Raw genomic sequence first — 12,789 nt, forward strand, 5'->3', positions numbered from 1 at the left:
CTTATTTCGCCTGGTCCTCATAATAACTTTAGAGGAGATCATCTAAATGGTCAAAATTTAGAGAGAAGGAAATTGGAACTCGACAGGTTAACTAAATTAACTAATTAGTTAAGTAACTTTAATTCACTTCAAATTCATAGCTAATCAGTAGTACAGACACAGCCCGCTCATAACCACCATATGGATATGGTATCACTTGTCACATCAAGGACAACTGATGGGATCGTGTTGGCAAGGTGGTAGATGAATGTCATTTTTACACCTGATTGGCATGAAGGAGATTTGGTGTAACAGTTTTAGAGGCCTAGTTTACAATATCTATTAAAAATTGAAAAACTCACATGTTCTTTGTCCCAGCAGTTCCACTTTTATAAAGTCAGAGCCTGCAAACGTGTGCACAAAGCTGGCTAAGGATGTCTGTGGTCATGTTGTAGGTTAATAACAGATAATTAAGCCATCTTCAAAAGTCCATCAAGAGGCTAAATGTTTTATGGTATATTTAGACAATGAAATACAAAGGAGCTGTTCAAAATAATTAGATATAGATCTGTTGGGGATGGTGTGAATGGGCAGAGACAATCTAATTACGTGGAAAGGGTTTATGATCCGTATCCCTGTAGGTAAACCAGCGTGTTGTCTGTTGCTGCCCAAAGGGAATGTATATATGCAGAAAAAAAAAATCTCTTAAAGAATACACAAGAATTTATGGACATGATTGCTGTCTGGGAATGAAACCACAAATCTGGAATGGGAAGGCAGCTTGATTTCCTTGGATAATTGTACTTTTTTAGCATTTGTAATTTTTAGTTTTCAGCGGGCCAGTCATTCTACTTCTGGCTTATAGCATCTTGTCTTCAAAGCCACCTGTGAGTCAAGTTTAATTAGCTCCATTTGATACATAGGGACATTGTGATTTGGAAAGATTAACTTATCTAATGTCACACAGCTGGCATCCTTGTTCCCTCATCAAAGGAAGATTTACATGAACATCGAGAAGTGCGCGTCTCAGTTGCACATATGTTCATATTCGGTACTAAGACTAGAATGTGTTTTAAGGAAAAAAAAGTTTTCCAAATATTTTTACCTCAAAAGTGAGGGGAGGGAGCAGGCTTTCTTCTTTACCTTATAGAATGTTGTTCTCCCAAATTCTAGGGGTCAAGGTGGTATTACAAACTCTAAAAGCGTTTCCCCTTTTCTTTACCTCAACACTGCTTATTGCACAGCACGCGGAGTGTGGGAGACGGTAAGACATGGCAGACGAAGGGATCGACAGCATCAGCACGTGTATGTTCAGGGAGAGACCTGGGAAAAGCTGACCTGGCTCATGTGCTCATGAGAGGAGAGAGGAAGAAATCTCGCCTTGCTTGCCCAGATTCTTCCTCTGGGATGGGTAGATGTGCAATGAGACTAACATTAAAATGACTATAAACAGAGTGGCTAAGAGCCTGGCATCAGAATCGGAAAGGTGTATATTGAATTCACATGGACGCTCCTGAGCTGACTCCAGTGGGTGTGGCTTTGTGACAACATTCAACCCACTGTCCCCTCGGTTGGTCTTACTTGCCACGTGTCTCCAATAAATCTGAGCCTGCCAATGAGTGGAGTGTGATTTTAACGTTTAAAGAAATTTTTTTTCCATATAATAGCCCCTCAGTGCAATTCATGAGCCTCACCAGGTGCTCCTACAGGACAAAACTGTGTCGGACTCTTGAAAGACTGCTTTGATTTTCATAGGGGTGCCTTCCTAGAGGATTTTCATGTGTAGTTTTGACTAAACAAGTATTTGCCTTACTTTTTGTCTTTAGAACCTAACCACAAGATAAATTAGTCACTATGCTAGCTATAATCATGCCAAGTTATTTAATATCCTTGAGCTAAAGCACCCCTATCTGTAGAGGCCATAAGGTTGTTGTGAGAATAAAATAAGACATGATAAAAATGAAATGCACACCATCCTAAAAACAGATCCCTCCTGCATACCGAATGTCTGTGTCTGGCTGATCAGCGGAGAATGCACTCTTGCCCAAAAGAAAATCTCGAAAATAAGTCCTCTTAAGATACTTAGTTTTAAAAATATTTCATGTGATATCAGAACATTAGGACACTTTGAACTTCCGCCATTAACCTGATACACCTCCACGCAACCTTAAAGATACTGTGCTGACGTGACGGTTGCGAAGACTGGGGCGAGCAGATGGGCGTGAAAGCAACACTCTGAAGCAGAAAAGGAAAATATCAACAGTTGCAGCTTTTCTACCTGTTCTTGCACAGGCCACAAGTCCTGGCGCGGCTCCGTCCGTGCAGACAAGAACCAGTCTCTGCGCCCCCCACCCCCCCACACTCAACCACCACCTACAAGCTCCCCCAAAGACCAAAGACCCAGGGCCTGCCAGGGCTTCCAGAGGGCCTTTATGTCTTCTTGGCCCCAGAGCTTCTTGACAAACTGAAAGGAAAGTTCTGGAACATTCGACAAGGACACAGGAAGTGAACACAGCAAAGGGTAACCTTGCTTTAGAGATTAGAGAAAACCCTGCAAGAGCACCACAGCATGGGCTGTGGAAGCCGGGATGCGTACGTAGAGGTGATGCTGAGCGCTGCCAATCGCCTCCTGCCTGACCGTCCGTGTGCCGTGAGAGCAGCTTCAGGTGGTGTTTCCTGGGAGCCCTGAATCACGCTGTTCCCCAGGAGGTAACAGTGGTACTAGTTGGAGCAGTACCATTCCATATTCTAAGCACTTTAGATATATTAACTCACGTCACCTTTCTATAAACCCTGTGAGGCATATACTGTTTTCATCCCAATTTTATGGATGAAGAAACAGAGAAGTAAACTGCCAAGATGATGCACCTGTTAATAGTAGGCGCTGGGGTTTGAACCCAGGTAGTGCCTCCAGAGACAGTTTTCTCCATCTCAGGGGCTGGCGAACTTTTCTGTAAAGGGCCAACTAGTAAATGTTATAGGCTCTTCTATGGTCATGACTGCATTTTTTTTTTCCTTTTTAACACTCTTTTAAAAATGTGAAAACCAATGTTAGCTCAAAGGTGGTTCAAAACAGGCTGCAGGCCCATTTTGGCCTGTGAAACACACATCATCTGCTGGCTGATCCTACTAATGTGGATCGAAGGGTTAAGTACACAGTGGGCATGTTTTTCCATGATCCCCTTAGTCAAATCCTGTCTGTCTGTAATACAGTTGGATTTCTGTTGGCAAAATATTCCATAATTCTGACTGTATCTCTTTCTCTCGGTATGTCTGCACTTTTATAAGGTCTCATTGCCTGTTCAGTCAGCCGTACTCCTAATTCATGAGGCTGTTGCTGGACATTCAAGAAGAGACTGTGAGGATGCAGAAAGAGCCGCTCTTCCAGTCACTTTTACACTGTCCCTGGCTTTCTTCCCAGGTGGTATTACTGTAGATAGACGTGACTTTAGGCCATACAGAACTGGACCGGGGGCTGCTCTTTCTTGGACTGACTAAAAATAAAGGCATAAATAAGATGTATTATCTCTGAAACTTTAGGCTTGTTACTTTCCTGGGACCTGACTCGCCATTAATTAAGGAAGTTCTGCCAGAAAAATTTTACCAGCAACCTGGAATCTGATCCTTCATCATTCTCATTAAAGCTAAAAATGGCTTATAAAGAGACATGGTTCACGATGAATGACTATCAAAACAGAACTTCATGCTTTCTAGGTACCCAGTAAATGCCTGGAGATTAAAGATGTCATCACGGCATTCTAGGCCAGGCTGCTAGTAGAGAAATCACTGAGTTACTGCATTTGCTCAAGATAAAATCTTGGACTTGCAAATAAGTCCCTGTCATTTTCCCCCCAACATTTGCACAGTACATAATATATGATCATCCTCATGGAGTAAGCATGAAGAAATTATTGCTCTGGTTATGTCAGTTTGAAACTTAAAATTCATAGATGTATTCAAGTTATTTTGACCACAACCATAGTAAAAAAAAAAACTTAACAAAATTATGTCTTGATCCAGCATAAATGTATCTACACACATATAAAAATGGCAATTCTACTCATACTACATTTGAGACATCTCTGATATTGTCCAATCTATTCTATTCTATTTAAATTGTAATGCTTCTCATTACAACTAAATTTATGTCCTACTCAGTAATGGGTCTTGAACCAGTTCGAAAACTACTTCCTTAGGAGACCCAAATGACCACACTGCTCATATTTACAAGAAGCAATTGTTCGGGGTTCTTGTGTACCCCTATAGTTTACTTTGATTTATTTGCTGAGAACCTACCATGTGTAAATCACTCTGTCAGGCTCTTTGGAAACTGCAGAGAGTTTTGCTTGCACCTCCCTCAAGTCAGGAATTTTTCCCTCAGTTTCCAGAGAAACTGGGATCAACAAAATAACATACCTCTGTCCTCATAGAGCTTATGACCTAGTGCATGAAAGAAACTCAGAATTCAAGAAATTTTGGATGGTAAGGCATTCGCTTGACTATGTTAAGTAAACAGTTTTATTAGCACTTTCTGGGCAAAAGGCATTTTCTTCCTTTCTGGGAGGGTCAGTCCATTTTTAGAGGAGAAAATGGAAGCTCAAAGAGTGTCATTTATCACAAATTGCATTGTTATTTTGAGTCTGAATCCAGGATTATGTGTGATATACATGCTGCCTTATATGATTGAATGATTTTTGGGCTGGAAATAAAGTGCTTTGGGGTTCAGACGAAGTGATGATTGCATCACGTTATAAAAATCTTTCTTTCCTTGGAAAGCTTAAAAAGACCGTAAAAGGTCCCATTACCCATCTCTCTTTCCTTCAGGAGGATCTAATCTCATTATTCTTGGAAAAAGAGACAACTAGGTTTTTTAAAGAGAAGAGTTGTATCTTCTAGGGTTTTTCAGTCTTTTCTGAATAAACTCTTAAGGTCCCATATTTGGGATTTTACTTAGCTAAATTCTTATTTCAAAAATTAGGAAACAAAGTGGAACATTTTCTCAAGCTCATCAGGGCAAGAAGCCAAAGGTCACCACCTGTCTGGGAGGATCTATGCATTGTTCTCATCACCGAACATTTCATGAGCACCGAACATTTCATGAGCACCAACCCAAGAGACCAGGAGCCCAACACCTACTGCTTCCGACTTCTAGGAGCTGAAGTTTTACAATGGCAGATGTGAAAGGCCATCTCCACTTGAAAGCATTTCAAAGCACCGTTCAGTGGACCTCTACATGCATATTCATGCTAATCAGATATTTGTCCCTTGGGAATCAGCTCATCCTAAATACTTAGGAATATAATAGTGTCCTATTTGGGAAAACTGAAATCATGTATATACAAAAGAGTGGTTGCAGTGAGAAAACAGGGAAAGACAAGAGTTTTAAAGTTCCGATCCTTAATACAACCATATACATAGGAGACCAGATTTCTCTGAGATCCTCTGTGGTCAGAGATGCTTCTCCTGACCTTGCCAAATACCTGAAGTCCTCTCTCATGCTCTTCGAGCCCCAGGACTTCCTTCTTTAACATTCAGGAGTTTTAATTGCCCACTTACTTTGTGACTATTTAATCCATGCAGGTCTCTCTCTGTATAGAGCCCTCACTAGACTACAAGCTCCATTTTTACTCTGTCGTCACTATATCCCCCAGTACTACTCACTGTGATTAAGGCAGAAGTGCTCAAGAAATGTTTACTGGCTGCATGAATGGATATGGTAAGGTGATCTTGAATGTTGTTTTAAGTAAGGCACTTCAGTTTAGCCTAATGTTTATTGTTTATTAGCTAATAATTAAGCTCATCAGGGCAAGAAGCCAAAGGTTGCTACCTGTCTGGGAAAATCTATACTTTGTTCTATGCTTTTAGAGCCCCATGACTCTATCCTTCATAACATTCAGGAGTTTTAATTGATTTCGAACTGATAGTCACTGACGATATTCTTTTTGTTTTACAGTCAACTTTGACCACTTTGAAATTCTGCGAGCCATTGGGAAAGGCAGTTTTGGGAAGGTGAGAACCGAAATGATCAGCCTCCACAGGGTTATCCAGCTCAGGGGATGAGAGCCTAAGAATGTCCACAGTTTTGGGTTACTAGGACCACAGGGAGTAATATTTCAGAGTTGTTTTTACAATGGATTTTTTATAAATCGTCACTACAGTCTGAGCAGAGCATGTGACATAACGAACATATACCGTTCTCACAATTATCTCCAAGTCAAGTCCATTTCCTTTCACTAGATTTTAAGACTCTTGTCTATTCTAAAGGAGAGACTAAGATCTCAGAATCATTTTCAAACTGTACCAGGACCTTCAGTAACAATTATCTTTCATGTAAGAGTTAAATCTTTTCATATGGGAAAGAAGCCACCTGATTTCTGTTTTTTCCCCTAGTTATACCATGTTTTTATTTTCAAAAACCTACCAGGAAGAATGTACCTATCCAGTCTAATGTTTTATAAAAACCTTCTAGATTCAAATCCTGATTATTAGTTTATTAGAGACATCCATTGAGAGAATAGTTCACATTTCATATCGCGCTTGCATTTTAAAGTCGCCTGCTGTTGGCTTTATCGCGCATTATATGAATCTCTAAAAGAATTTTTTAAATATGTACATCATCTTTATTGTTTTTCCAGCCCGTAAAGTTCTCTCTGGTGCTATCATGATGGTTGTAAACAGAAGTTCTTTGCACAGTATTGTTCAGCGTGACAGTTTAGCCATGCCAGTTGCTGTTATTCAAAGTAGAATAAGGGTATATTTGCTATTGCAAGATTCCTGACAAGGAGGCAGCTATTTTCTTCAAAATGCTGTCTAAAATAACCCAGAAAGCAAAAACAGGCAAACAAATTTGAGAGAGAAGGGAGTCAGGAATTGACTTGGTGCAGGGTAACAAAATGGATTTGTTTACTCTGAAATCCGAGCTAAGCAGCAATTTTAATATCAGAGAACCTAACAGGTGATAAGGTCTTCAAGCCATGCTGGAGAACAGGTCTCACTCTGTCTTCACTGCTATGATCTGTCATCAACTCAACCACTCCCTCACTCTGGTTTGCACTGTTAGGTCTGCATTGTACAGAAGAATGACACCAAGAAGATGTATGCGATGAAGTACATGAATAAGCAAAAGTGTGTGGAGCGCAACGAAGTGAGGAATGTCTTCAAGGAACTCCAGATCATGCAGGGTCTGGAGCATCCCTTCCTGGTCAATTTGTGGTAAGTGGTTTTACGGGACCTCTGAATGGAGACCCACCCGCCGTCACCCCAAGTACTGTTACATAAATCCACTTTGACGTCTAGATGTGCGTTTGCAAAATCCTCATTAGGAGCTTCAGGGGCTTTTCTTCTTGGTTTCTTTGGCTTTATAATGAAACTGTTGTCACCAATAAATACTGCTTGGTTCAGTTGTCATAACTCCCCTTGTTTTGGAGGTCAGTATTTTTTTTTTAAACAGTGTAATTAAATAAGGACTGACAAAGAATGAGTTCAGGTCGCTCACTCAGATATTCTTCCCGTTCAGCTGCAGAGTGGGACTTTGGGTGAAAAGTATGGCATGTCTGGCTAACTGTGAGGTCGGTCTTTAGACTGAACAAAGCACTTTGTACTTAAAATGGCTGGCAATAAACCTGGTTTCCTTGCAACATGCTTCCTGAGCGGCCACATATATCCCTGAGACTTGGAAACAGTAGGTGCTGCCTTTTTAACAGAGCTGGCGCTAACTTCCACCCGTGGCAAGCCATTAAATGACTGTGATATGCTCTCAAAGCTGTTCTCATGATCCCAGGCTTAGAAACGGCAAAGGAGCTTGCATTACCTGCCACTTTCTATCCTCTCGTGTGGGGAGGCCTTTCTGCGGTTCTCTTCTATCTTAATGCGTCCATTATGTTAAGAGCCAGTCCTTAAAGTTAATTCAGTATGACTGTTATTTAAATATGCACACCAAGCAGTTCTTACTTAGCAAAGGCAAAAAAAAAGTCTTTATTCAAAGAATACTAATGGAAAAATAATAGAAATGTCACTGGGTGTTTAGGGACATTCCTCCGAAGCAATCAGCACAGGAAACCTGTCTCCTCCCATCTTTAATTAATACAGTGCACTTAACATACAATTTGCTCAAAGACGCTGTGCTGTGGTTGAAAAGAAGATGGCTCTGTGCGACTTGGAAACAGGACTATCATAGTTTATGCACTACTCAGAATCTAATGTGGCTCAGGCTCAGTGTATTTAATAAGTATTTTAGAGTGGCCTCTTCATACTGCTGCCATGTAAAGAGTTTTCCTTCTCTCAAAGTTCAACCAACCATTTTTCTCCTTGTAAGGCCAGGAACCCTTCAGAAGGACATACTTAGTAGCATTTTGCCTTTTTATGCTTGTCTCCCATCCCCAGACAGGCAAAGTTAATTTCATTCTAGTCCCATTTTTTTATAACATGGGTGTTGTGAGACTCAAAGCTGGCCCGCGTTTACAGATTTGGCTATTTGCTAACTCGATGTCATCCCAGACAGCATTCTGCTCTCCACGTCTGCTGACTTGCTGATAACATGACATATATCCTATTCTTCCCTTCTTCTCGTTTCTTACACTGCATCTCACACACCAGAACATTGGGCACCATTAATATTGATAGAGAAGAGAGAAGAAATCTCCCCCTGACCCTTAATTCTAGCACCACCTTTAGAACTGGAAATTGAGACGGGGCATTCCTAAAGAGTACAGCACAAAACCCTTTCATCTTTCAAACCTTAGGATAAAAATCTTCAGGAAGCATATTCATTCCTGTGTCAGTAAATGCAGCATAGTAAAGGGAAGTGACTCTTTCCACAACTTGCAGTACTTCTGGAGGCATGATTGTGAGTATTCTTTATCATTCCTAAGTCACATTGTTATAAGAAGGTTAATGTGTGTACCTTGGGCTGTTTTTATGAATGAAATGAGATAAAGAGTTCTGCTCAGTGCCCAGCACATAGTAAGCAGTTCACAAATGGGTCCTTCCTTGCTCCATGAAGGTGTAACATTCTGAACGTGCCCATCACTGATGGGCCAGTGACGCCCTCAAGAAAAGTTTGAATGGTGCTTGACCCAGGGGTGCATCTTGGGAAGCTGTGTGTGTGGCAGGAGGGGCGCTTCAACTCTCTCTCTCTAAGGCTGATGGTTGTTTTGTTTTCCGCCCTCATTCTGCAAATCAAAGAAAAAAATCAAAGATCCCTCAATGTATTATATGCAATTCAATCACGATTTTGGTGTCTTGGGTTTAACTACACTTACCTTTAAATCCCCAAATTCTCCGGAGCTGATTTTCTTAAGAAGCACTGTATGATTAATAAAATGACAGCAGTGTTTCTTTAACTTCTTTGTATCCTTTGTGGTGTCTATTTTATTGACAGGCTACAAAGGCCTCTCAATATTATTGTCAGTAATCTTCCTCATAAATGCTCAAAATGCTCCTAACCTCTGGGGATGTGTTCAGAAACTTCTGGTTTTCAGACTGTGGGAAAACACAAATTGTTTCTCTTTTAAACAAGTTTTACACCAATGTTAAGAAATTGGTATGCTTGTGTATGTGTGTATATGTGTAGATACATACACATGATAGTTGAAAACTTTTCTGTTCATTGTAATCAACTGAAAAACAGAAAATCACATAGAAGAATTAAAATTATCCAGTAATCCTATCACCTCCAAGCAACCACTTCTAACATGTTGGTGTGTCATTTCCAGTAAAATGGGTGTAGTTGATTTTTTGGTTTTGATCAGCCATTCGCACCATTCATTCCTTCATTCCTGTGCATATTTACCCAGCATCCCAAACAAGTTATAATTAGGATTGCCAGACAAAATACAGGATGCAGTTAGATCTGAATTTCAGATAAATAACCAATAATTTTTAGTATATGTCCCAAGTATTGTGTGAACCATTTTAACTGAAAAGTGTTCATTATCTGCATTTCAAATTTAAGTGGGCATCTTGTATTTTTGCTTGCTAAATCCGGCAACCTTAACTGTAAGGGAGAAATGGACCCTGGGGATTCAGTGTCAGCAGGTGTGGGCAGGCCCCTGACCTGCCAGACATCGTTTCCATTAACTGTGAGTGGCTGATACTAATCAAGTGAATATATAAACCATGAGAAATGCATGAAGGGACTAAGTAGAAAGAGGAGGGAAAATGTGTGTGTGGGGGGGGGGTGTGGGTGTGTGGTGTGTGGTGTGTGGGTGTGTGGGTGTGTGCGCGTGCGTGTGTTGAGGGGGTTCAGGGAAGGAAGTTCACTAGTTGGGACAGCAATGTGAAGAGTGAAAAACACATTCTGATTTAAAATCAACCTTCACATCCTACCTGGACCCGCCCCACTCAGGAACACAGTCCTCAGACGTAGGCTGTGTTGTGAAGTGAAGGGTGCTTGATGGGCTGGTGTCCTGGAAAAGCAAATTCAATTTCCTGAGGGCTGCGCTGCCAACAAAGCCCAGGCAACCCACTGCCCGCAAACAAACGGCCCGGTCCTGCCTGCAGGGCCGGGTCCCCAGGTGGCTTTTGTTAATTGAGATTAAGCCTGCGGCTGCACGCGGCTCCCCAGACCTCTGCCCTCTCCTTACTGCGTCTCCTGTTCCTGGGAACAGAAACGCTCCGCTTGTGGTTTCAGGAAATCAGGAGGCGAGATGGTCTGTTTTAAGTGGAGAGGATCCCCTGGGTGCGTGTGTGAAGAGCGGCCCTGTGGGATGGCTGAACACACGCCGAATAAACAGGTTCTCTGGAAGCCGCCTTCACCATCTGCGACTCACAGAATCATGGGTCATGAGACCTCAGGGTGGGCTTCAGAGCCCCAGCAGCCATGATGATGGCTTCCCTGGCAGTGGAGTTTTACGTATTGGCTCATTTATTCATCCTAACAGTTTAGGCTGAGAGGAATTCTTTTTCCCATTTTACACCTGAATAAACTGAAGCTCAGAGGGTTGAATAATTTTTTAGGGCTACACACAGCAGGGAACTGGCAGAGTCAGGGCTCAGACCCCAGAATCCTGACCTCAAAGCCCTTCCCTTCCTGCTGCGGTACACATACCTTCCCCTGCTGGGACCTTGTGAGACTCCTGACAAAATATGGAGGGAAAGGGTATTTGCTTATTGTCGTTCATACATGACACATCTTGTCATTTCACAAGCATGCAAACTCCATCAAGCAGGTGTGTTTGTGTGTTTTGTTCACTGCCTTATTCCCAGCACCTGCTCAGTGAGGGCTCAGTGACTATTTGTGGAATGAGTGAACTAGTGGTGGAACCAGGCTTCTAGATCCTGTTTTTTTACTCTTTTCCAGCATACCACTGCCACTTCTTGCACACAGGCACCCCCCCCCATATAATCATGTCTGCTCCAGGTTCCCTTCAGGCCCTGAGGTCAGGGGGCCCCGAGCTTGAATCCCTGCCCCACCACTTGGTCACTGTATTTGAAGTGAACATATCATGTATTTCACTTAGCTTCTTCATCCATAATTGGGAGTAACAGCAAAACCTATAACAGAAGGTAGTGCTATGAATATATAGAGCACGCTACACATAGTAGATGCTTAATAATGATGACTTTAAGCAAAGAACTCAGTGAGGCCCCTTCCAGATACGGAGCATCCCCTCAGCCCCCATAACCAGTGAAGATTCTTACATGAACAAGTACACTGGGGCTTGGGCTGGCCTGACATTATGAAGTCTTATTCTAATTGTTTTTTAATTTAAATAATTTTTTGAACATAAAATACATATTTTTTATGTAGTCCCACTTGTTAATTTTTGCTTTTCTTCCCTTGCCTAGGAAGACATATGCAGAAAAAATTCCTAAGGTTGATGTTCAAGAGTGTACCGCCTAGCTTTTCTTCCGGGAGTTTTATGGCTTTAGGTCTTACATTTAGATCTTTAACCACTTTGAGTTTATCTTTGTGTAGTGTGAACAGTGGCCCAGGTTCATCCTTCTGCTCATAGCTGTCCAATTTTCCCAACACTCTTGATTGAAGAGACTGTCTTCTCCCCATTGTACATTCTTGCCCCCCTTGTTATAGATTAAATGACCATATTCTGTGCAGCAAAGGAAACCACCACCAAAATGAAAAGGTATGGGGGAATATATTTGCAAATGATAAATCTGATAGGAAACTAATATCTAAAATATATAAAGAACTCATACAATTTAACACCAAAGCAAATAATCTGATTGAAAAATGGGCAGAGGACATGAATAGACATTTTTCCAAAGAAGACATACAGACGGCCAACAGGCATGTGAGAAGATGCTCCACATCACCAATCATCAGGGAAATGCAAATCAAAACCTCAATGAGATACCACCTCCCACCAGTCAGAACAGCTGGCATGAACAAGACACGTAACAAGCGCTGGTGAGAACGCGGAGGAAAGACAGCCCTCGTACGCTGCCGGCAGAAATGTAAACAGGTCCAGACACTATGGAAAGCAGTATGGAAATTTCTCAGAAAACAAAAACTAGAAATACCCAATGACCCAGCAGTTCCGTTTGTGGGAATCTACCTGAAGAAAGCGAAATCACTCATCCGAAAAGATATATTCACTCCCATGTTAACTGCCACATTATTTACAACAGCCAAAACGTGGAGACAACCTAGACGGCCACTGACAGATGAATGGATAAGGAAGATGTGGAACGTACACACAGTCGAGTGTATACTATTCAGCCATAAAAAAAGAAACCTTGCCGTTTGCAACATGGATGGACCTGGAGGGTATTACGCTCAGTGAAATAAATCGGTCATAGAAAGGAATACAATAGGATCTCACTTATATGTGGAATCAGAAAAACAAGTGA

General features: G+C 41.6%; 1 protein-coding gene across 2 annotated transcripts in view; it reads left to right on the forward strand.

Moving 5' to 3' along the window:
- STK32A (serine/threonine kinase 32A) overlaps nt 1–12,789 on the forward strand; it is a 109,111-nt gene that overhangs the window by 25,619 nt on the left and 70,703 nt on the right. For both annotated transcript variants that reach the window (XM_073221955.1, XM_073221956.1), the window contains exons 3-4: nt 5,933–5,988; nt 7,040–7,191. In XM_073221955.1, coding sequence (XP_073078056.1) covers nt 5,933–5,988; nt 7,040–7,191 — 208 coding nt within the window. The remainder of the gene's footprint in view (nt 1–5,932; nt 5,989–7,039; nt 7,192–12,789) is intronic.

The sequence above is a fragment of the Manis javanica genome, chromosome 14 (assembly GCF_040802235.1).
Source record: "Manis javanica isolate MJ-LG chromosome 14, MJ_LKY, whole genome shotgun sequence".
Classification (NCBI taxonomy): domain Eukaryota; kingdom Metazoa; phylum Chordata; class Mammalia; order Pholidota; family Manidae; genus Manis; species Manis javanica.